The sequence below is a fragment of the Mustela putorius genome, unplaced genomic scaffold (genome assembly GCF_011764305.1).
Source record: "Mustela putorius furo isolate JIRA1106 unplaced genomic scaffold, ASM1176430v1.1 tig00000145_pilon_pilon_pilon, whole genome shotgun sequence".
In the NCBI taxonomy this organism is placed as follows: Eukaryota; Metazoa; Chordata; class Mammalia; order Carnivora; family Mustelidae; genus Mustela; species Mustela putorius.
The window spans coordinates 30,918,283-30,945,151 of record NW_025421294.1 but is presented as its reverse complement, the minus strand read 5'-3'; the positions used below and the strand labels follow the sequence as shown (position 1 = coordinate 30,945,151).

Below are 26,869 nucleotides of genomic sequence, written 5' to 3'. Positions count from 1 at the left end.
GTCTATAAGAAAATCTGTTAATTGCTACTTAAATTTCATAGACATGATCATCATATTTATGTCTTTAATCTTCTCATCATCAAAGTATTGTAAACACTTAAATGGATTTGGAAAATTGGAAAGGAGGAAGAAAAGTTATTTATTATCTCTCTACATGACACAATTGCTATTAGAAAATTATTGTCACTGAGGTGCCTGGGTAGCTGCCTGGGTGGCTCAGTCATTGAGCGTCTGCCTTTGGCTCAGATCATGATCCCAGGTCCTGGGATTGAGCCCTGCATGGGGCTCCCTGCCCAGTGAGAAGCCTTCTTCTCCCTCTCCCACTTCCCCTGCTTGTGTTCCCTCTCACTGTCTCTCTCTTCTGTCAAACAAACAAACAAAATCTTAAAAAAAAGAAAAAAGAAAATTATCGTAATTATACAGTCTTTTGTTTTAAGTCAGCTATATGTCCAATGTGGGGCTTGCACTTACAACTCTGAGGTACAGTCACATTCTCCACTGACTGAACCAGCCACGTGCCCCCATTTTTATGTAGTCTTTCTGTTCTATGAAAATGTGATGGTATGGATTTTTTAATACTTAGGTGTAATCATACCTCTATGCCAAAATGTACTCATTTCTATATTATATTTTATTGTATATAAATTTATATTTTATGATTATAAAATGTCTTTTATATTAAAATTATAATTTTATCAGCAAATTTCGTTTCATGACTACACAGTAGTCATTGATTTCCCATAGCCCATTGAGGAATCTAGGGCCCCCAAAGAGATTACTGTTCATTCTTTCTCTTCCCCTATGTTTTACAGGGCTAGTGCTAGGAAAATATCAAAGTTCTATGCCTCTTGCATTCCTCTTGCTTCCTGCTACTGCTTCTAAGTCAAACTCTCATCCTCAAAAACTCTTCATTTGGAGCTGACGCTCTCAGCTTTACCATCTTAACTATCTCTGTGTTGGATTGTTCTCCTTCATTCTTGCCCATATTTCACATGGATGTTGGTCATCTTTCCCTCCTTCTTGAGTTCAATGAGATCATATGCAATTTCACGTTCATATAATCAGTCCAACCAAAACTACTTAATAGTTCTTTGACCTCAGTCTGGGTGATGTCTACCTTTCTCTGCTCTCCCGGCAACACTGAATCATACTATGCAACTTCATTTCTGAAATCTTACGTCTCTATCCCCAGTCTCTTATCACAGTCTTAAGTATCTCAAGTATCAGAGAGTATCTGCCCTTTTTTTTTCACTGATGACTCCATTCTCCAGACAACTGCATTGTATTCTCCAAATATTTGACTTTATTTCTTCACTTACCCAACCCTATAATTTCTGTCCCTTCTTTCATTCTCAAATTTACTGTCAACTCTTAAGTCCTTTGAGTCTTCCTTTATACCTCATCTACAAAATCTCAGCCCAAATTTATTTTTTATTTTTTACAAAAATTTATTTATTCATTTGACAGACAGAGATCACAAGTAGGCAGAGAGTCAGGCAGAGAGAGAGAGAGGAGGAAGCAGGCTCCCTGCTGAGCAGAGAGCCCGAAGTGGGGCTCAATCTCAGGACCCTGGGATCTTGACCCAAGCCGAAGCTTTAACCCACTGAGCCTCTCAGGCGCCCCATCAGCCCAAATTTAATCCAAATATTTTTCTTCTCTGTTTCAGCCTTTGGGTTGGATATCACTTACTTGGACATACTAGTGCTAGTCCATATTCATGCTCACCATCCTTATCTGAATCATCTGTTTTTTGACCCATGAACATTAAGTATTCCCCTAGTACTTAATCAGCTCTCCTTCCCATTTCTCTCAGTATTCTAAACTTTTGTTTCCTTTTCAAAAAATACTAACTCTCATCTACCTTTGGTCCACACCGCACCTAACATTGCACCCTTTTTCATTGGACATACAAGAATATCAGAATATAATTTCTTTAACTTAACAAGTGGTACCTGTGAAAGTCTTCCAGGGAGTGCCTGGGTGGCGCAGTTCGTTAAATGTCTGACTCTTGCGGGCACCTGGGTGGCTCTGTGGGTTAAGCCGCTACCTTCGGCTCAGGTCATGATCTCAGCGTCCTGGGATCGAGTCCCGCATCGGGCTCTCTGCTCAGCAGGGAGCCTGCTTGCGCCTCTCTCTCTCTCTCTCTCTCTCTCTCTGCCTGCCTCTCTGTCTACTTGTAATCTCTCTCTCTGTCAAATAAATACACTTGATCTTAGCCAAAAGGCCGAGCAAATAAATAAATAAAATCTTTAAAAAAAAAAATGTCTGACTCTTGGCTTCAGCTTAGGTTCTGATCTCAGGTTCTGCATTAAGTCCCTGCATTAAGCACAAACTCTGCTTGAGATTCTCTCTCTCCCTCTCCCTCTCTTCAACCCCTCCATTCTTTCTCTCTCAAGTAAATAAATAAATCTTTAAAAAAAGATATCCTATCCAATGTTGTAAGATAGAGAAAAATATGCAAAATATAGAATGGAAAGAATAATAAAGAAGAGGTAAGAATTAGAAACAAGTGACTGTTTTTGGTGGGAAAAATTCATTTGAAGGGGTACAGGAGAAGAAATGCAAAACTTACTAAAGTTGATATGTGCTGGTCCATACAGTAAAGATACCTGACATGATGACAGCCCACATTAGCTGATTTTTTTAAATTTTTTATTTTTTATAAACATATATTTTTATCCCCAGGGGTACAGGTCTGTGAAACACCAGGTTTACACACTTCACAGCACTCACCAAAGCACATACCCTCCCCAATGTCCATAATCCCACCCCCTTCTCCCAACCTCCCTCCCCCCAACAACCCTCAGTTTGTTTTGTGAGATTAAGAGTCACTTATGGTTTGTCTCCCTCCCAATCCCATCTTGTTTCATTTATTCTTCTTCTACCCACTTAAGCCCCCATGTTGCATCACCACTTCCTCAAATCAGGGAGATCATATGATAGTTGTCTTTCTCCGCTTGACTTATTTCGCTAAGCATGATACGCTCTAGTTCCATCCATGTTATCGCAAATGGCAAGATTTCATTTCTTTTGATGGCTGCATAGTATTCCATTGTGCATATATACCACATCTTCTTGATCCATTCATCTGTTGATGGACATCTAGGTTCTTTCCATAGTTTGGCTATTGTGGACATTGCTGCTATAAACATTCGGGTGCACGTGCCCCTTTGGATCACTACGTTTGTATCTTTAGGGTAAGTGCTATTGCTGGGTCATAGGGCAGTTCTATTTTCAACATTTTGAGGAACCTCCATGCTGTTTTCCAGAGTGGCTGCACCAGCTTGCATTCCCACCAACAGTGTAGGAGGGTTCCCCTTTCTCCGCATCCTCGCCAGCATCTGTCATTTCCTGACTTGTTGATTTTAGCCATTCTGACTGGTGTGAGGTGATATCGCATTGTGGTTTTGATTTGTATTTCCCTGATGCCGAGTGATATGGAGCACTTTTTCATGTGTCTGTTGGCCATCTGGATGTCTTCTTTGCAGAAATGTCTGTTCATGTCCTCTGCCCATTTCTTGATTGGATTGTTTGTTCTTTGGGTGTTGAGTTTGCTAAGTTCTTTATAGATTTTGGACACTAGTCCTTTATCTGATATGTCGTTTGCAAATATCTTCTCCCATTCTGTCAGTTGTCTTTTGATTTTGTTAACTGTTTCCTTTACTGTGCAAAAGCTTTTGATCTTGATGAAATCCCAATAATTCATTTTTGGCCTTGCTTCCCTTGCCTTTGGTGATGTTCCTAGGAAGATGTTGCTGTGGCTGAGGCTGAAGAGGTTGCTGCCTGTGTTCTCCTCAAGGATTTTGATGGATTTCTTTCGCACATTGAGGTCCTTCATCCATTTTGAGTCTATTTTTGTGTGTGGTGTAAGGAAATGGTCCAATTTCATTTTTCTGCATGTGGCTGTCCAATTTATTGAAGAGCACCATTTATTGAAGAGCCTGTCGTTTTTCCATTGGACATTCTTTCCTGCTTTGTCAAAGATGAGCTGACCATAGAGTTGAGGGTCTATTTCTGGGCTCTCTATTCTGTTCCATTGATGTATGTGTCTGTTTTTGTGCCAGTACCATGCTGTCTTGATGATGACAACTTTGTAATAGAGCTTGAAGTCCGGAATTGTGATGCCACCAACTTTGGCTTTCTTTTTCAATATCCCTTTGGCTATTCGAGGTCTTTTCTGGTTCCATATAAATTTTAGAATTATTTGTTCCATTTCTTTGAAAAAGATGGATGGTACTTTGATAGGAATTGCATTAAATGTGTAGATTGCTTTAGGTAGCATAGACATTTTCACAATATTTATTCTTCCAACCCAGGAGCATGGAACATTTTTCCATTTCTTTGTGTCTTCCTCAATTTCTTTCATGAGTACTTTATAGTTTTCTGAGTATAGATTCTGTGCCTCTTTGGTTAGGTTTATTCCTAGATATCTTATGGTTTTGGGTGCAATTGTAAATGGGATTGACTCCTTAATTTCTCTTTCGTCTGTCTTGTTGTTGGTGTAGAGAAATGCAACTGATTTCTGTGCATTGGTTTTATATCCTGACACTTTACTGAATTCCTGTACACGTTCTAGCAGTTTTGGAGTGGAGTCTTTTGGGTTTTCCACATATAGTATCATATCATCTGCGAAGAGTGATAATTTGACTTCTTCTTTATCGATTTGGATGCCTTTAATTTCCTTTTGTTGTCTGATTGCTGAGGCTAGGACCTCTAGTACTATGTTGAATAGCAGTGGTGATAATGGACATCCTTGCTGTGTTCCTGACCTTAGCGGAAAAGCTTTCAGTTTTTCTCCATTGAAAATGATATTTGTGGTGGGTTTTTCATAGATGGCTTTGATGATATTGAGGTATGTGTCCTCTATCCCTACACTTTGAAGAGTTTTGATCAGGAAGGGATGCTTTCCTTTGTCAAATGCTTTTTCAGCATCTATTGAGAGTACCATATGGCTCTGGTTCTTTCTTTTATTGATGTGTTGTATCACATGTATCACATTGACTGATTTGCAGATGTTGAACCAACCTTGCAGCCCTGGAATAAATCCCACTTGGTAGTGGTGAATAATCCTTTTAATGTACTGTTGAATCCTATTGGCTAGTATTTTGGTGAGAAGTTTCACATCTGTGTTCATCGATGATATTGGCCTATAGCTCTCTTTTTTGATGGGATCCTTGTCTGGTTTTGGGATCAAGGTGATGCTGGCCTCATAAAATGAGTTTGGAAGTTTTCCTTCCATTTCTATTTTTTGGAACAGTTTCAGGAGAATAAGACAGTAGCTGATTTTTAATCTGCATATGGTGATAATATTATTATAGTTGTGAAATATAGGGGCATCATAAAGGAAATTTGTACCACATAATGATCTTTGACATTCTAATTATAGTTGAACTTAATTTAGTATTTTTGTATTTATTCTCAAGTTTAACTTTTTTAAATTTTCAAATGCACAAGAGAATTTTAAGTATCTTATAATGAGGAGATACTTTTTGTTCACCTTCCTTCACCCCTTCCTTCCATCTTTCTTTTCTTCCTTCTTCCTTTCAACTGTAACACAACTTCAGTTACTCTTGTATCTTTGTTCTCCATATTTTGTTGCATTAATAAGTGCATGACTTAGTTCTCTTAAAATTCACATTATGTTTAAGAATCTCTTGATGTTTTTATTTGATTTGTTATTTAATGGAACTAGATAACAAATATGTCGTTCTCCTCCTCTTTTTCTCCCTTTCCTAACCCTCTAAGTTTACCCCCACCTTCATATTTCCTTTTCACCTTATCCTGATTTAACTGCAGAATAATTCCAGTTGTCTTAATCAGCCAAATAAAGTGGTAAGGCTTATCACCTGTCTATTCAACCTTCCATCCATTCATAAGGAAATAATGTCATCTGTTTGTAGATTTTATATTTTAATAAAATATCTCTACATATAGAGATAAAATGACATCCTTACCTATTTCATCCCTTGGCTGTTTCTTCCTGTAATTATGTTTTTAAAATAGTATGATTATACTATATTTTGCTTAGAGAATGTATCTTTATTTTCCTGTTAGGCCAGTAGATACCAGGCCTTGAGAGTCTGCATGAATATTCAAATGACTAGTTGAGCCTTTCAGATACTCCATTTTCAATCCTCAAAGAATGCTTCTGTTCAAACCTTGTGTGCCTCTGTCTTGGGTCTCTGAGGTTCTACCACAGTCATGAAATCCTTCTCCCCTGTCATTGGGGCTGTAGCTCCCCTAAATCAGTTCATATTCTTCCATGAACCTAATATTTTTCCAAAACATGGGCAGGGCAATTTATTCTTTTATTTAGTGTAATCATTTTATAACCTATTTTTGGGGTTTCTAAAGAGAGAAGAAGAGTCACAAGCAATCAGCTAACCATCTTTAACTAGGGACCACTCTGCACTAAATTGTAATTAGCAGGAAAAGAAACATTAGTTGGTAGATGGATTCAAAGTTCATTTCAAGTCCTCATTCTATAATATTGCATAGTCATGTGATCTTTAGCAAATCATTCACCTGTGCAGGCCTTAATTTCTTCATATGATGAATTTAAATATATTTTATAAGGATGTGAGGATTAAAAAACATAGAAATAATTCAAAAAATACTAGATATTACTTAAATAACCCTTTTTTTTGGAAATGCACTAAAACTTACACTTGGAAGGTGCTAAATGATATTTACTCAGGGAGGTGTCTTAGTAATATAGTTCATAAATCTTTGACTAAGGAATATCAATCATTTTATATTTTCTTACCACTGATTAATACCAAATGATCAAATATCTTACGGAAATTGTTATCTTAGATAGAATTTCATTATCATATACTCTGCAGTTGGACCTTCTCATTAGCCAAAAAATGTTCAAAGGAAATATTTTTCAATATTCCATATATCACAGGTAGTTCTTATGTCATATTAGTTAAAATGGTATTTTAGAAAATAAAATTTCAAAATTTTATTACCTCAAAATATCAGTTTGAGTTCAAGAATGTCATATGTACGTAGTTTATTTTCTTTTAGGGTATTTCTCTGAAACTAAGTTCTTTACAAGAATTGAAAAACATTTAACTGAATCATTGCTTTTTTACTTACATTGTCAAATTTGTATCCATTCGATTATCTTATGTGACAGTGAAAAGTGGTATTTATAAAATACATTGTTAGAGCACACTCTCTGAGAGTTGGACAATTGATCAAATGATTTAATCTGAAATATGAATTTGAAAATAATATTAAGAATTTATTGAGCAACTCATACATACATAATTTCCTTTAAAATTCCATTTATAAGGGCTAGATTCTATAGTTTAATACTGACATCATTTGAATAGAAAAAACATCATTTTTCATTTCTTCTACTGATGCATAGCATGGATATTTGCATTTGAATCTGACATATGATAATTCATGTGTATATTTTCTAGGTATAGCATATTTGAGTGGAATGTGTAGTGAAAAGAGAAAATGTATTATTGCTGAAGACAATGGCCTGAATCTTGCATTTACAATTGCTCATGAAATGGGTCACAAGTAAGTAAAAATTCTGGCTATGCCACATATTTGCATATAACTTTGTAATTTGAGTTATTGAACTATATTCATATCTTATGTGTTTGGGATGGTTAGGGTTTTTTAAAAATTAGGGAAACAAAAAGATGGTGAATATCATCTAAATTTAAAATGTCTTCTGAATACTGTAACCATTCCTGATACGAAATCTTACTACATTATTAGCATTCACTTTAAGACATTCATTACATGGCACATGATTCATTTCACTATGCATTTCCAAATGATATAAACATGGCAATAGTTAATGACCCTACAGAGCTATTTATTATTCAAATGTCCAAAGAAAGCACTTAGTACAAATAAAAATGCTTCCAGCCTATACTAGCATGTTTGTTATTACCCGATACAGAGTAAAGGAATAAATCTGCATGGTTTGGACTAATGTATTTGAAAGAAACTTCATCTGATCACACAGTTAGTATGTAATGAACAGTGTGTCTCAGGAACAAGTCTAAGTACTTTACATAGTTTGGTTCATTTAAAACTCAAAAAGCAAGGATCTCATTTTACAGATAATGTTAATAGTAATCATAATTAGTAATAGTAACATTTATGTAGTACTATGTGCCAAGACATTCCTAAGTGCTTTGTATATCCTCAAAACATTTGGGGGAAGTATGGTTATTAGAATACCCATCTTACAGAGAAGAAAACTGAAGTATGGAGAAGTTACTTTGCCCTCCCAAAGTATGAAAATAGTAAGTATTGGAGGAAGGATTTAAATTCAGGCCATATAACTGAAGTCATACTCTTCTCTATTTTTATAGTAAGTTGTCTGCTATCTTTGGGCCTTTGATCCCTCATTAGTAAAATGGGGATAGTTACCTGTGTTATAAGGTTGCTCTGGGATTCAGATTACGTAAGAACAGGCTCATATTTACAGCCAGTGTACTATAGTAGAAGTTGTGTAGAGTCAGACTGAATTTTGACTGTGGCCTTCCCTGCATGCTAACAGTATCAGCAGTACATATGAAAAGGATTTTAATTGGACTCAGATTTAGTGAGGTCCTACTCAGGGAGGTGATCTTTATAGAGGCCTCTTTGGTCAAAAACACATTTAGTTTGGCTGGTAGAGTTCAAAAATTTGAATCAGTTGCCAACATTAAAAAGTATAAATTTGACATAAAAATTCAAATTTCCAGACCTGGCAACATTAGACCCACAGTCTCATATGGCAGCCATTCCTTGGAGCTGAGCAGTGTCTGTACCCTTTAGACTGGGCCCATCTTTCCCAGCTCATCACAGACTGAAGCTTTGTAGTATAGTAATATTGTAGACCCAGGTCACTCCATTTTCAGTATATAGTTGGACCCTGGAGACAATTGAGTAAATTGAGCCGTGGAGTTGGGTTGGTATAAGAAAGCTCACAAGAAGATTTATATACAACATAACAGTGTTTGATTTAAAAAAAAAAAAAGCTTTTTATTCAAGTAAACTGAAGTATAGAAAAATGATCAAGTTAGAATGATACAGCTCAATGAGTTCTCAGAAATTGAGTATGACCATGTGCTCATAACCTACTCTAAGAAATAAGACGTTTTCAACAGTGGCTGGTTTTTGATGTCACTGTTTTTAAAGGTATAAATATACTTCATTTTCTCCCATGCAGGCTTTCAGGGGTCAGTCTGGAGTGTTCTAGAATACAAAGTGTTTATTTGTTATTCAAAAGAGAAACAACAGAAAGATAAGTAACACTTTAAGATCATCATCCTTGAGGGAAAGTATGTCCTGCAATAATGGATCCGTGTTGCACTCCAGGAATGATAGGATTTAGACTCTTAATTCCAATGTAATTTTCATCATTTAAAGATATTCCAGTTTAATCATATTAAGGAAAACCAAGAGCCTCATTTGAATAAAACATACTGAAAATCATCTTTATTCTAAACAATGTTTAGTAAAAATTAATATTGAAAAATTTTAAGACCACAAGTGCATATTCATCCTAAGCACAATTTTTAAAAGTTAAATGCTAGTTTTCTAATAATAGAATTTTCACTCTTTAGCTATGCATTAACAGTGTGGTATAGAAGCAATCTTCAGTATATTTTTATGAAACAGACAAGTAACCTGAATAGTAGAAGTTTCACTTTATGAAGCAAACTTACTTTACTTTAGTACATGTAAAATAAATTTCTTTAATCTCTGATGTATTCTAAAAATGTAGGAAAAACACAAGTTAAAAGAACCAGCTACAACGGAAGTTGATTTATTAACATGCAAAGGTTTGGTCAAGTCCTCCAACTACTTAAAAAACTAAATGATATTGTTTAAGGAAAGCCACTTGAGCTTTATGTAGTAGAAACATTGGTTTATGACCAGGAACTCAGGTTGGAATGGCTAAAATGGTAGTAAAATATTATTTTATTTGACTTTTATAGAGCTGTACCCAAAATCAATAGAAATGTGCCAAAGGTAGGGTAATGCTTGATGGATTAAGACCAGGACATGTGATATATGTTGAACTACTTAGTTACTTTTTTAAAAATTCTCCTTCCTTGTAAGCAATATTTGTCTTAAAAGTAGAGGCTACTGTTTTTTCTTAAAGTAGAAAGTGGGATACACTAACAGAGTAATTGTGTCTTTAACGAAGTATATACAAAGGAATAGATAGGAGAGAGGTATGCTGTATTAATTATATCATAATCATCCAGTATAAGATACAAAGCACAGTGAAAGAAAAATGTAAGAAGAAATAAAAAGCAATTCATATTCACATAGCCTCTCAAATACACAGTTTTCACAAATATTACATAATTATACCTAGGGATCCTATGTGCTCACATGTGCAAATCAATAGCGATCTTTTACTTAGGGATATAATTAAGTTAACTATGTAAGTGAATCAGTTAAGTTCTTATTTTTTGTCTTATTGAATTTCTTTCTTTTGTTTTGTTTTTTGGGGGGGGAGAGGTGATAACTTTTTCCAATTTATTTCCTTACACAGAAAATGGATCATAAAACTCTGCAAACCATAATTTTAAGAATGGCAGAGTGAGTCCACTTAAACTTGTCAATTAAAGAATGCCTTTATAGTCACACATGAAGTGTTTCTAAATTGATTTGGGATGAGTGTGTTTACGTTTTTATACTTTATGTGTTTATACTTTGAATTTGGTTTCTAGAATTTCCCAGAGAAACTCCACATATGGCTGGAAGTCAGTAAGGGCCACCAAGTAATAAAACCGAGGCATAAGAGTGAGAATTTAAGTAATTGAAGAGGAAAAAAAAAAAAACATTTTACTATTTCAAAAGAATCTTAGATGTAAAAATGTACCAAATTTTCCTTTGGGAAATTGCCAAATAAAAAAATTTCTATGTAATGATATACAAAAGTATAGATTAATATCCATAACAAGAAAGAAGAAATAAATGATTTATACCAATGTTTATGATTCTTTTTCAAAATTATTTTCCTTTCTAAACAATAGGTTAAGGGGGTGTGACTTTTTTCTTATAACCAAAATTTTCAACAATAGAATATTTTTATTGATATTAAATGTATTGATAGTCATGAACATTAATTTACTGTGATAGAGGCTAAAACTTTATTTTTTAAAACTTTATAAATAATACCTTAGGAAATTGTTCATGAATATGATGGAGTTTTTTGAATGCACATGTATACATATATGCACTATATTTTATATATCTTATATGATCTTTATAAACAATAATTTATTAAAGTAAGAAATTTTACCTTGATTTCAAGCCACACTTTATTACTGATGTATAAATTGTAGTTAGATTTCTGTGTTTGGGGGGTATCCCTAAGACAACCCTCAGGTTCCCTAATTCATTAGCAGGACTCACAAAACCCATTAAGTCATTTTACTCAAATGATAGTTTATTACAGTAAAAGGATATAGATTAAAATCCTCAAAGGAACAGGCATATGGGGCTGAGTCCAAGGGATATATGGCACAAACTTAAAGTTATCTTCTCCCAGTGGAGTGGTGCCGAACAAACTGTTGAGTTAATTCTCTAAACAATGATCTGTGAAACACACACACAAAGTATGGCCGACCCAAGAAACTAACCTGAGCTTTGGTATCCAGGGTTTATAATAGATGGTAATGTTGGTCATAGAGGCACGACCAAGCACAGACAAGGCAGATCTTCGTTCTCCATCCCCTCCAGAAATCAAACTGGCCAAGCCCTACCCTGAGATCATATCATTATTATAAGCTATCAGGTTTGTCCTAGGGCCCCCAGGTAAAAAAAGACATTCTTATCACAAAAGATATTCCAAAAGCTTACAGATTACTTCCCAGGAGCTGGGCAAAGTCTAATCCTATGTGCAGGCTTTGGACCACCCAAAATTGCAGAGTTAACTTTTTGCTGCATAATTGTACAGTATTTTTTAAGTCTTAAGATATATTTACATTAGATTGCCAAATGATTCTTAATAAAAATAATAATGTCTTCTTTTTTTAGAAGGCATTGTACTAAATGCTGTGTGTTCCTCTATAATACAATTTCATAAAAAGGTGTAGCTATCTTTTGTGATTATCATCTTTTTACAGATGAGGAAACTAAAGCTAATAGAGATTAATTTTTTAGGAGTTCTTTTGATGCTAAGAGCATCCTTTTTTCATCAAATATATTTTTAAGATTTCTCTAGTTTTCTTAATGTAATCTTGTTTTTTCATGGTTTTGAACTGTAAATTTTTTTAGTAGTCAAATGTCATTTTTTAAATTATTTCTTCTGTAGCTTTTTATGGTTAAAAAAGTCCCTCCTCATTCTAATATTTAAAAAACACATTTTGTCTACTTGTTTTATATTTTCTTCTCTCTCTCTCCTTTTTTATTTTTTTACCACTGAGCACTAGAAGACCACCTAGAACCTATTTTAGTGTATGTAGTAAAGTTCTCTCCATTAAATATGATTGTTCATTAACTGCTCAATAAATAGTCTTACTGTTCAGAATGTGGTCTCTGATGATGTAAGGGCTATGCCAGAATGCAGCACATTGAAAAAGTCTTGAAAGGAGGGGGAAAAAAGAGAGAAAATACAGTCAGCTCAATTCAACTGTGTACTTAGTGATATAGATGATTTACATTCTCATGCCAGCTACTTATCTAGATACAAATCTGTAAAAGAGTTCGTCTTCTGGCAGCCAGGGCACAAACCATACTCTGAATACCCCTGCCACATAATACTTACTCTAAGGTATTGCTGCATGGAAGTTATGTTTGAGTTGGTAGAGAGCCCAGTATTGTTATTTTTAGCCTAAAAGGTGGTCTGTAATTGAATTGTATACATCTGTTCTCATGTATTTGTGAAGTACTTTTAGCTGTAAATTCTGCAACACAATTCTTTGCCAATAATACAAGTCATTTTTTTGTACAAATAGCAGTATTATAGATTGTTTTGATATATATATATACACATATTTACATATATATCTTATAATAAAACATCACTATATTGTGTGTATCATATATACATATATAACTTATATAAGAAAAAATATAAATACATACTATCTATACATATCACATCCTTTTTTTCTTTATGGCCATAAATAACTCAATCCTCTCTGTGAATTCCAACTGAAAGCAAAATAGCCTCTCATATTGGGCAAGCTCTTACTAAAATTTATCCCCAGGACTTAGATATTATGATTATATCAATTATCAGGGAAATAACAATTTTAAAGGTTATGTTAGTAATATAATCCTATGAGTATTTATCTGACCTTGCTAAATCTGGAGATTTATTGGACAACAAAACTACACTTAGTACATCAAGACCAAAGGCTTCTGCGCCCTCCTGCAGAGGAAAGGTAGTAATAATATTAGCTTTATTCTAGAGAAGTTGATTGCCAAAGCTTACACAGCTAATTCAGTGCCCAAGTAGATGTTCAGAGTCAAGTTATCTAAATCCAGAATTCATATTGTTAGTTACTATACTATGCCACAAATCCTGAGAGATACTTTTTTTTTTTTTTAAAGAGAGAGAGTGTATGTACATTAGTGGGGAGGGGAAGGGACTGAGGGGGGAGGGAGGGAATGAATCTCAAGTAGACTCAATAATCCAGCTCAGAGCCTGTCATTGGGCTCAGTCCCACAACCATGAGATAACAACCTGAGCTGAAACTGAGTTGATCGCTTAATCAACTGACCCCCCCAGTGCCCCCTGAAAGAAACTTCTAGGTACCTTAAATTTACTCAACTTAGTGGTGGGCTAATTCTGTATTATCTGTCTCTACCTCATCTCTTCAGCTGTACCTCACATAGGCTCCCTCTTATTGTCAGCACTGCAGCCACATTATTATCTCTTACTGATCATAATTCATATATTATATCAATAACTATTTCCTACAAGATGTGTTCTGTGTAGGTTAGTCTCTCTATTAAACACTTAATAGCATTATCTCTTTATAAATGTACATTCATTCATCTATCACAGGCTGTAAGCTCCAAGAGGTAATGAACCATGCCCATTTTTATTATTGTGGGATTCCTAATGCATTTGATAGTACTTGGGACATATTAGGCATGCAGTAAATATGTATAAAATAAGTGAATGCTTTAATATATTAATTTTCATAGTAAAATAGTCTTACACATAGAATGTCAATGAAAATTTGTTAGAGAAAGGTGCTATATGCACAGAGTGTTTAGACTGTTTTTAAATATTGTATGAAACTTTTAATAAATTATCAGGTAAAGTTTTATAAAAATAATGTGTATTTGTAAATATACCCAAGACCAAATGGAGTGAGACTTTATTCCATTATGCATGTACAGAAATGACTCCCCGCAATCTAGAAGGGCTTACCCCTTAGGTTTTCCTATCACAATAATTGGAAGCTCCATCCTACTAGTTGCTCAACCAAACATGGTAAAACTATCCTTAGGCCCTCTGTTTCTCACTTTGCACATTCAGTCCGTGAATGTTGAAGTTGCCTTCATAATATGTCCATATTTTATTTGTATCTTACTAATTCTACCATTGCCATTCTGGAACAAAACACCATCATCTCTTATGTGGATTATTACTAACAGGGCTCCAGATGCATCAGCTTCTTTTCTGTAATTCAAAACACTCACTTCAAAGCCTTTGCCTTTCTTCTTAGGTATCTGCTCAACTATCACCTTCTCAGTGAGACCTTTCTGTTAACATTTCTTAAGAATGTAGACATAACCGCAGCCCCAGCTTATGACCCTCTTCCTGCTTTTATTTTTTTCCTCAAACTTTTCCAATCCCAACTATATATTTGTCTATCTATCAATTTATGTCTATGTATGTAGTGAATTCTTACCTCCTTAGTTCACTATTATATTCCCAGCATCCTAGAATAATAATATTTGCATACTTGGCATAGCATGAACTCAAAAATGTATTTGTTAAATGAAGATAAATTTGTTTTTTATAGAAGTGTAGTTTGTATAACCTCCTGTGCCTTATTGAAGAGCTGAATATACAAATGTACTAATTTTCTAGCAGAAATGAAAAAAATACTCTTCCTACAGAACTTCCTTGTTATATCCAAGTAATATGTTACATTTATTTTCACATTGAAAATTCACAGGAGGATTCACATTAAGATTTGGATTGAGTGGAAGTTGAAAAGACATTGGAGTCTCCCATTCCCATACAAATGCTTAAAAATCCCAAAAGGAAAATTTTCTTTTTTTATATAAATAGCCAAGATAAAGAGCCAGAAGGAGAAATTTACACATGGTAGACAGGTAGGATCTTTCCATATAAAAGAGCTGGAATTTCTCATTCACTGCGGTCTAAATCTTGGTACTGGATGGAGGAGCTAAGGGTTGAATGCACTCTGGTAAATGGGAGCCAAAGTTTCATGGCCCCTCACATGGCAATGTGTATTTCCAGCCTCCTGGAAGCAAATAATTTGGATGAGGTCATGGAATGGAAAAAAAAAAAAAAATCCATCTAGGTGAAACGGATTCTATTACAGAGCTTCAAAACATAAATGGACAAATTAACAAAACAGTTAAATAACCACTATCATAGTAGGGGGGGTTGTTGTTGTTGTTTTGCTTTTTGTTTGTTTTTGTTTTTTTAAGTAGATTCCACACACAGGTGGAGCCCAGCATGGGGTTCAAATTCACAACTCTGATATCAAGAGTCAGATGCTTAACCAACGGAATCACCCAGGCCCCAATAGTAGTAGGTGGTTTTACCACAGCACTCTATAACTGTTAGATCAACTGAACAGAAAGATCTCTGTGGAAGAGAAAAGATTTTAAACAACTAGAAAGATTGATATACTGGGCAAATATAAAACCTGCAGCCAATTAATAAGGAAAACCTGCTCTTTCAAAACATACCAGATATTCATGAAGAAGGACCATATATCATTTTATTCTTTAAGTCTAAACAAGTGTCCTAAAATTAATATACAGACAAACTTTTCTTATTACAATACGATTTAGTTAAGCAATCGATAACAAAAAGAAAACTAAGAAATGCATACATTAAGAAATTTATAAGTGTACTTTTGAAAAACCCTCAGATCAAAGAAGAAATCATTAGAGAAACTAGAGAACTTTCAGTTTTAAACAATAACAAATATACCACTTCACAGGTTTGTAGCATTACAGATAAAGCAGCACATAGAAGAAAATGAGTAACTTTAAACACATATATAAAAAGTAAATTATGAAATTAATGACCTTAAGTTTTCATATTAAGAGGTTAGAAAAATAATAACAAAGTAAAACGTATTAGAAGAGAGAAACTGCAAGGAGTAGGAACTAATAAAATAGAAAAATACAATGAAATTGAAAAGCAAAGTCAAAATTATGAAATGCAAATAAAATTAACAAATATAAACTTGATCAAGGAAGAAAATGCACAATTCATCAGTATTAGAAATGAGAAAAGGTGGCATAACAGATACCAAAGGTATTTAAAAGACACTAAGAACATACAATGAATACTATCATGAGAAAATTAAAAACAGATGAAATGGGAAAATTCTAAGAAAAGCCATATAACCATTTAACCATATAACCATATAACCATTTAAAGGAATTGTGTCAGTGCATTAAAATCTTCCCAAAGAAAACACCAGTTCAGACAGAAATAGGTTCAATGAATAAATAATGCTAACATTAATCTAGTTTTTCTAGAAAATAAAGGAACACCCTACAACTCATTATTTGAGGCTAGTATTAATATAATATAAAAATCAATAAGGGGAGGTGTGCCTCTGTGGCTCAGTCAGTTAAGCGTCTGCCTTCTGCTGAGGTCATGATCCCGGGGTCCTGGAATAGAGACCCACATCGAGCTGCCTGCTCCTTGGGGATCCTGCTTCTCCCTCTCCTTCTGCCTGCCACTCACTCTCCCTGCTTGTGCTCTTTCTATCAAAAAAAAGTAAAATCTTAAAAATAAAAATCAATAAGTACAATTATGAGGAAAAAAAGCTACAGTCCTTTCTTATCTGAGTATGATGAAAAAATGAAAAAAACATTTTCAAAATAAAGCAACACTGTAAACAAAGTAATACAAGGGAATAAAGTTGGCTTTGTGGCAGGATAGCAAAGGTCATTTGTCATTTAAAAAACTTAATACCCACATGAACAGATTAGAGATAGAAACTATAGTATCTCAGTAGATGTCCAATAAGAAACCAATAAGATAAATTTAATGATATTGTATTTACCAAAATTGATAGGAAACATCATTTTTTTTTAAAGTAGGCACCATGCCCAGCATAGAGCCACACACAAGACTTGAACTCACAACCCTGAGAGAAGCACCTGAGCTGAAATCAAGAGTCAGATGCTTAACCAACTGAGCCACCCAGGCACCCCTGAGAAACATCATTCTTAATGGCAAAACATTAGAAATATTTCTACAAAATTGAGAAAATCACAAGGATCTTACTACCTCTGTATGTGTACTGGAGACCCAAAGCATGACAGAAAATAAAGAAGAGCTGTAGAGATGAGAAAGGAGAAACGTACCTACTTTAATTTGCAAATAGTATGATTCCCTATAAAAACATAATGTAGAAGTATGGAATTAATTTATGAATTTAGTAAGATTATTAAATATAAGGTAAATATACACAAATCAGTGATCAACACAAAAATACATAATACCATTAACAAAGAGAATACTGTTTACTATAGCAATAGAGACACCAAGTACATAGGAATGAATCCAACAAAAAGTATATATAAAATTTGTGTCAATGAAAATAAACCATGTTTGTGGATAAATTATTCTCTTCAGATGTCAATTCTGCTGTAAACGATTTAGAGATTCATGGAAATTCCAGTACATAGACCCCTACAGCTTCTTATATTGTGGTTGGTAAATATTTTCAAAATGTGTATTTAATTACAAATAGACAAAATAGCCAAAACTTAATTGGAGAAGGTAGAGATGCAGATAGAGGCACAGACAGAGAAGGATGAGAAGGAGAACAATATGGGAATCTTTCCCTAACAGAAATCAAGACTGATTTCAAAAGTATAGTACCTAAGACATTTTGACATTTATGCAAATAGGGACGGATATGGGCCAATGGAACAAAATACAGAGTCATAAACAGGTCCATGCCTACATGAAAACCTGATGTTTGAACAAGGTTTTGGCAGATCAGTAGAGAAAGTTGACTTTTCAGAAAAACGCGATGATGCAATTAGTTTACTGCACATATAAAAATGAAATTGGATACCTTCAGATTACTTATAAAAATAAATTCTGGATAAAGTAAACACTGATATGTCACAGACAAGACTTTTAAGAGAAAATATATGACACTATATTTAGGACTTCAGGATTGAAATGATTTCTAAAACAGTACATACTTTGTGCCTTCTTTTGAAGGCAGAAACACGAGACCTGATTGAAAGATTTGACATGGATCTTAGAATTGATCACATTGTTAAGATTTTTTATTTGTGTGATGGTTTCCCTTAATGCTTAAGTTGTATTAGACTACGTAACATATATACACACACACAAATATATATAGTATGTGTAAATGTATATATAACACATACTTGTTTTCTGAAAATATTTCATAATTTTAAAAGTAAATTAAAACTAGAAAGAAATGGCAAAATAAGCATTATTTGTGTAATTGGGAAACTCAAGACAACCTACTAAAAAAATGTTCTATTAGAACAAGAGAATTTTTTTGGCCTGTTGCAAAAATATATAAAAATTTTTGCTTTTCAGTACATAAGCAGTAGCCACTTGGACACTATAAAGAAAGAAAAAAAATCCATTTATATTAAAGATTGCAAAAGATAAAATAAAAAAAAGATAAAATACTTAGGAAAATACTTACAGAGGAATGTACAAGACTTATAAAAAGAAGAATTTATATCCACAGAGAGAGTCATAAAAGTGGTTTAAATAAATGGAAAGACATTTTCAGGTTTGGGATAGGACCAGTCAATATTATAAAATGATAATTATCTATATATAAATTTAATGTGACCTGCCCAAAAATGCCCTTAAAATTTTTTCTTTTTTTTTTTGTAATTAGACATACCAATTGTATATCCCATGTGGATCAACATAAGAATCTTGTTAAAAAAGAAAAAAAAAATGGGTAGGAGAAGGGTGAACTCTCCCAGATACCAATACATTTCATAGTAGGTAAAGCAGTTTGTGTTAGTGCTTGAATAAAGAAATAAGTCAATGGAAGAGAGAGTAACAAAAATAAACTTATAGGTAGGAAAAGATGTAGAAATGTAGTGTATAATAAAAGCTGCACCTATAATCAGTGGAAAGAAATGAATCATTCAGTAAAAATAAGTAACAGGAATCTGGGGTGCCTGAGTGACTGACTCAGTTGGTGAAGTGTCCAACTTGTGATTACAGTTCATGATTTCAGGATCATGAAATTGAGCCCCACCCCTCCTTTGGGTTCCATGCTGGGCATGGAGACTGCCTAAAATTTTCTCTTTCCGTCCCCCTCTCTGCTTCTCCAACCTCCCCACAAACACGTGCACTCTCTCTCTCTCTCTCAAAAAAAAAGGTGTATAGATAAAACAGGAATCTAATTCTATACATTATATATTACATAAAAACACATGAAAATGATTGCATACATTGATATTTTTCGTTTTGTTGGCTTGTTTTCTTTTTTTGTCTTTTAGTAGGGAAAGTCTGTCATTCTAGATATGAAATCTAGAAATATTGAAGGAAAAGTCACATAAAATTAACAACTCAAACGTCATTGCAAGGGAAGAAACATGATGGTCAGAAGATAAATTGCCATCAGTGAAAGTATTTGCACGTCGGAAGTATTTTCCTTAGTATTTTAGAGCTCCTACAATTCAATACAAAAAGTGACAAAAGCCCCATTAGAAAAAAATGGCACCACACAGCTCAAGGGAATCTCTCCATGGCTTTATTTATTTATTTTTTTTTTCTGGGTTCAAGATCATTTTATTTTTATTTTTTTTTTTAATTTTTTATTTTTTATAAACATATATTTTTATCCCCAGGGGTACAGGTCTGTGAATCACCAGGTTTACACACTTCACAGCACTCACCAAATCACATACCCTCCCCAATGTCCATAATCCCACCCCCTTCTCCCAAACCCCCTCCCCCCGGCAACCCTCAGTTTGTTTTGCGAGATTAAGAGTCACTTATGGTTTGTCTCCCTCCCAATCCCATCTTGTTTCATTTATTCTTCTACCCACTTAAGCCTCCATGTTGCATCACCACTTCCTCATATCAGGGAGATCATATGATAGTTGTCTTTCTCCGCCTGACTTATTTCGCTAAGCATGATACGCTCTAGTTCCATCCATGTTGTTGCAAATGGCAAGATTTCATTTCTTTTGATGGCTGCATAGTATTCCATTGTGTATATATACCACATCTTCTTGATCCATTCATCTGTTGATGGACATCTAGGTTCTTTCCATAGTTTGGCTATTGCGGACATTGCTGCTATAAACATTCGGGTGCATGTGTCCCTTTGGATCACTACATTTGTATCTTTAGGGTAAATACCCAATAGTGCAATTGCTGGGTCATAGGGCAGTTCTATTTTCAACATTTTGAGGAACCTCCATGCTGTTTTCCAGAGTGGCTGCACCAGCTTGCATTCCCACCAACAGTGTAGGAGGGTTCCCCTTTCTCCGCATCCTCGCCAGCATCTGTCATTTCCTGACTTGTTGATTTTAGCCATTCTGACTGGTGTGAGGTGATATCTCATTGTGGTTTTGATTTGTATTTCCCTGATGCCGAGTGATATGGAGCACTTTTTCATGTGTCTGTTCGCCATCTGGATGTCTTCTTTGCAGAAATGTCTGTTCATGTCTTCTGCCCATTTCTTGATTGGATTATTTGTTCTTTGGGTGTTGAGTTTGCTAAGCTCTTTATAGATTCTGGACACTAGTCCTTTATCTGATATGTCGTTTGCAAATATCTTCTCCCATTCTGTCAGTTGTCTTTTGATTTTGTTAACTGTTTCCTTTGCTGTGCAAAAGCTTTTGATCTTGATGAAATCCCAATAGTTCATTTTTTCCCTTGCTTCCCTTGCCTTTTGCGTTGTTCCTAGGAAGATGTGGCTGCGGCAGAGGTTGAAGAGGTTGCTGCCCGTGTTCTCCTCAAGGATTTGATGGATTCCTTTCGTACATTGAGGTCCTTCATCCATTTTGAGTCTATTTTTGTGTGGTGTAAGGAAATGGTCCAATTTCATTTTTCTGCATGTGGCTGTCCAATTTTCCCAGCACCATTTATTGAAAAGGCTGTCTTTTTTCCATTGGACATTCTTTCCTGCTTTGTCAAAGATTAGTTGACCATAGAGTTGAGAGTCTATTTCTGGGCTCTCTATTCTGTTCCATTGATCTATGTGTCTGTTTTTGTGCCAGTACCATGCTGTCTTGATGATGACAGCTTTGTAATAGAGCTTGAAGTCCGGAATTGTGATGCCACCAACGTTGGCTTTCTTTTTCAATATCCCTTTGGCTATTCGAGGTCTTTTCTGGTTCCATATAAATTTTAGAATTATTTGTTCCATTTCTTTGAAAAAGATGGATGGTACTTTGATAGGAATTGCATTAAATGTGTAGATTGCTTTAGGTAGCATAGACATTTTCACAATATTTATTCTTCCAATCCAGGAGCATGGAACATTTTTCCATTTCTTTGTGTCTTCCTCAATTTCTTTCATGAGTACTTTATAGTTTTCTGAGTATAGATTCTGTGTCTCTTTGGTTAGGTTTATTCCTAGGTATCTTATGGTTTTGGATGCAATTGTAAATGGGATTGACTCCTTAATATCTCTTTCTTCTGTCTTGCTGTTGGTGTAGAGAAATGCAACTGATTTCTGTGCATTGATTTTATATCCTGACACTTTACTGAATTCCTGTATAAGTTCTAGCAGTTTTGGAGTGGAGTCTTTTGGGTTTTCCACATATAGTATCATATCATCTGCGAAGAGTGATAATTTGACTTCTTCTTTGCCGATTTGGATGCCTTTAATTTCCTTTTGTTGTCTGATTGCTGAGGCTAGGACCTCTAGTACGATGTTGAATAGCAGTGGTGATAATGGACATCCCTGCCGTGTTCCTGACCTTAGCGGGAAAGCTTTCAGTTTTTCTCCATTGAGAATGATATTTGCGGTGGGTTTTTCATAGATGGCTTTGATGATATTGAGGCATGTGCCCTCTATCCCTACACTTTGAAGAGTTTTGATCAGGAAGGGATGTTGTACTTTGTCAAATGCTTTTTCAGCATCTATTGAGAGTATCATATGGTTCATGGCTTTAAAACAAACAAAAACTTAGCATCATTCATAGAATGCCAGTTCAGAACAGCAGTTCCCCTTTCACCCGTCAGATCACATAAATCTATAGATTAATCCATATTTACTTCCACTATAAGGACCATTCTTTCCCTTGGCGGGGAAACTCTTCCTGTCTTCTACCCCATTTTTTTACTTTCTCTCAGATCATTTCTTCACAAAAAAGTACTCTATGGATAGGTTAAATCTCTTAACATATGTTCTCGCAAGCTCTCTGTAGTTTTTTTTTTTTATAATTTTTTTTTAATTTTTTATAAACATATATTTTTATCCCCAGGGGTACAGGTCTGTGAATCACCAGGTTTACACACTTCACAGCACTCACCAAAACACATACCCTCCCCAATGTCCATAATCCCACCCCCTTCTCCCAAACCCCCTCCCCCCAGCAACCCTCAGTTTGTTTTGTGAGATTAAGAGTCACTTATGGTTTGTCTCCCTCCCAATCCCATCTTGTTTCATTTATTCTTCTCCTACCCACTTAAGCCCCCATGTTGCATCACCACTTCCTCATATCAGGGAGATCATATGATAGTTGTCTTTCTCCGCTTGACTTATTTCGCTAAGCATGATACGCTGTAGTTCCATCCATGTTGTCGCAAATGGCAAGATTTCATTTCTTTTGATGGCTGCATAGTATTCCATTGTGTATATATACCACATCTTCTTGATCCATTCAACTGTTGATGGACATCTCGATTCTTTCCATAGTTTGGCTATTGTGGACATTGCTGCTATAAACATTCGAGTACACGTGCCCCTTTGGATCACTACGTTTGTATCTTTAGGGTAAATACCCAATAGTGCAATTGCTGGGTCATAGGGCAGCCATTCCTAATTTTTTCACTGTTGTAGGTTTACATTATTTTTATCTCATTATTTGATCTCTCAGTGTCTAGTTAGATTGTGGTTCCCAAGGACAGGGGCTGTGTCTTGTTTTGCTTTGTTTTGTTTCTGTTCTTTTTTGTGGCTCTTGTTATTTGACATTGTCTAACACCTTCCTATGTGCTCAATAAAGAGCTGTTAAGCAATATTTTGATAACAGAGTAAGTGAGTGTAAAGCGTTGCAATGTGTGGGGAAACAGATATTCTTATACGTTTTTGAGAGGAGTAGGAAGTGGTGCACTATTTTTGGAGGCCATGTGGCAGTAGTTTTCCAGATTTAGAGGACTGCTTGTGCATACATTTTCAGCTCCTTTTGCAAGCTTTGAGTATAACAAGTTTTTACATTCTAATTGAATTGTATTTGTGTTTCTTTGCTTGTTAGAAGAGTTGAACATCTCACCTTTTTCTGAGTAGCTGAAGTTGGGTCCATTACTTAAAAAATATGCAGCCAATTAAAATAATCATAAAGAGTTGAAAATGGTCACTGTTTTACATTAATAAAACAATACTTATTTTTTGGCAATTAGTATCTGATGGCTCAATACTTTCTTTTCCTATACATAGAAAATGCCCTTTTAAGGTATGTTGTATTTTTAAAATAGTCCAGGGAACATAAAGTTGTGGACAAAACTCTATCTTGAGGGGCGCCTGGGTGGCTCAGTGGGTTAAGCCGCTGCCTTCGACTCAGGTCATGATCTCAGGGTCCTGGGATCGAGTCCCGCATCGGGCTCTCTGCTCAGCAGGGAGCCTGCTTCCCTCTCTCTCTCTGCCTCTGTCTACTTGTGATTTCTCTCTGTCAAATAAATAAAATCTTTAAAAACAAACAAACAAACAAACAAACAAAAAAACTCTATCTTGAGATTGGTATGTGACACCATTTCGTAATTTGATTTTAACACATTTATGATGCCTTAATACTTGTAACAGTGTCAAGAAAATAAAAAAGCTCTAGCAGAGTTAGGTATTTTGATAAGTTGAAAGTGCATTAAACATATATCATTTATTTCTTGATTAAACCTTTCATATGGCCATTAGATTGCCTACTTTGCAGAGCTGTTGAGTGGATAAAATTACATAAGTTAGGGGAAATTATAAATCATTTCATTATAAAAACACAGAACATTTTTTGATAGGCCAAAAAAATGCTTATGTGTTTTTGGGTTTTGTTTTACTTGTTGAACCAGGGGGAAAGACTAATCGATATTACTGAACTTTGGAGTGGAGCCACGGCTTTTCCACCAAGTTGGCAATTCAGGAGTTTGTTCAGAACTGGGAGAATAATGAGGCAATAAATATGCAAAGTTAGCTCCTTGAAGACAATAAATATTTGGGGCACCTGCTGAAGTTTTAAGTATTGTCAGAGTACCAAGAATGCAGGTGTCTTGTGAACTAACAAGACTTTGAAATCAATGACATTTGCTTACATACTCTGCTGGAAACTGTGCCTGGAATAGAACCAAGGGTAGGACCAGGTTATAAACCTGTTTCTTCAAACATCTGCATTTCTGTTACTGGCATCAGCAATCAGTTCTTCAGCTCAGACATCTGCAACATGTCTAATTCTTTCTCCCTTTAATTCCTCTCATAATCAGTTGCCAAATTCTACTCATTTTTCAAAAGAAAGCTTTACATCTGTCTGTTACTTCTTCTGTCCTTCTTCCAGGCTTGGACTATTGCAACACATGCTTCCTTGGTCTTTACACTGTAGTGCTTTATCTTTCGGATCTGTCTCACCCATTAGTTCAGAAATCTTCATTGCCCTTTTCCTCCAAATAAGTGAACTCCAAATTCCTTTGCCTTAGATTCATGGGTTTTATAGTGGTCCCAGTCTACTTTTCTCAATGTATAATCCACTTCTCTATATCATGAATGTAAACGATCCATAACTTTCAAACTTTCTTTCTTAATGCATTTTTCTTATTTCAACTCCCAGTCCCGCTGATTTATATCTCTTGCAATTTTACTTATCTGTTAATGGACAAGGCAAAAGCTATCACTTTTTCTGAAATTAGACCTAAAAGTCTGACTGGAAATATATTTCCTTTTTTAGCTCCTTTGTATTGTTAATTGTAAATACCACTTAATTCCTAATATATATTGGTTTGTACTGATATTTACAACCCCCTACACACATATCTTACTGAGCAGCAGACTCTGTGAAAAATAGACTTACTGTCTGATACATTTTTTTTTCTCCTCACAATGTTGAGTGCGTTGTACAACATGGGCACTCAAACATGTGTTTGAATGTGTAAGCATTTGTTGTACAACTACTCGTCTCTTGGGCAGTCCTCTTGAAATTCAAAGTAGAGGATAGTTGAGTTCCAGAAGTAGAAAAGGAGAATTCGTTTGGGTCAAGGAATGTAGTTGCCTTAACTGAGAGGAAAAAATGTATAGTTTTATAACTATATAAATATAAAATGGAAAAATATTTTTGGTACCTGATGATATTTTGTGTTCCTATATAAAATTAACTATGTGGAAATGCAATAGTTATATTATATACCTGTTATGATGAGTCTACCTTGAAGTACGGGTACAGGCCTCTCCATCTATTTCGTGTAAGTCCTGAAGTTGTGGACTTGGAAGGGCCAAATCCAGCACTTTAGCTATTTTGATTATTTAATCTAAAATTCTGCTAATTCTTTTTTAAAAATATTTTTATTGTGTTATGTACTGCTATGCTGTGTATTGTCACCATACAGTACATCGTTAGTTTTTGATGGAGTGTTCCATGATTCACTGTTTGCATATAATACCCAGTGCTCATGCAATCTCTACCCTCCTTAACACTCATCACCAAACTGACTCATTCCCTCATCCCCCTCCCCTCTAAAACCCTCATTTTGTTCCCGGAGTCCTTAGTCTCTCATGGTTCATCTCCCTCTCTGGATCCCGCCCCCCTTCATTTTCTCCTTCCTTCTCCTAATGTCCTCCATGCTATTCCTCATGTTCCACAAATAAGTGAAACCATATAATGACTGCCTTTCTCTGTTTTACTTATTTCACTCAGCATAATCTCCAGTCCCATCCAAGTTGATGCAAATGTTGGGTATTCACCCTTTCTGATGGCTGAGTAATATTCCATTCTGCTAATTCAATAAGAAGCTAGCATATGTCCTAGGAGACACCCTATCAAACCAAAATTTGGCTAATCTCTCTCTGCTTGCCAGAAGAGTACCTTTCAGAAGGGAGTAAAAGTTTTGCTTTCAATCTATATTAATGTGCATCTACCATAAGAAAGAGAGGATATATTCTAAAGGATCAGTAAACAAACAGTAAAGAGTAAATGAGAAATGAAAATAAAGGCAATACATCATAATCTAGGACTGTTAGGATGGGAATATAGTAACCAATAACAAATTACTGTAATAATAAAAAAAAAACTATACCTTAATTACCCCTAGAAATCCACTGCTCCTTAAAATGTTCAAGTTTAATTATTCTTTAATTAATGTTCCTTGACCTACTAAAATTGTTAGTGGCCACATGTAACTATATTGTATCCTTTACCACATTGTACCCTTTAGGATTCCCTATAGCAGAAGTCACAAGTATCTTCCTGTGGCTACTTCCTGTGTCTACCTCTACATGCCTTGGCTAATAAGGTTAGAAACTACTTAGTGGGCAAG

General features: G+C 35.0%; 1 protein-coding gene across 1 annotated transcript in view; it reads left to right on the top strand.

Annotated features, from left to right (window-relative positions):
* ADAMTS19 (ADAM metallopeptidase with thrombospondin type 1 motif 19) overlaps positions 1-26,869 on the top strand; it is a 256,769-nt gene that overhangs the window by 105,554 nt on the left and 124,346 nt on the right. Inside the window, exon 8 of the mRNA XM_045075551.1 lies at positions 7,437-7,542. Within this exon, the coding sequence (XP_044931486.1) occupies positions 7,437-7,542 (106 nt within the window). The remainder of the gene's footprint in view (positions 1-7,436; positions 7,543-26,869) is intronic.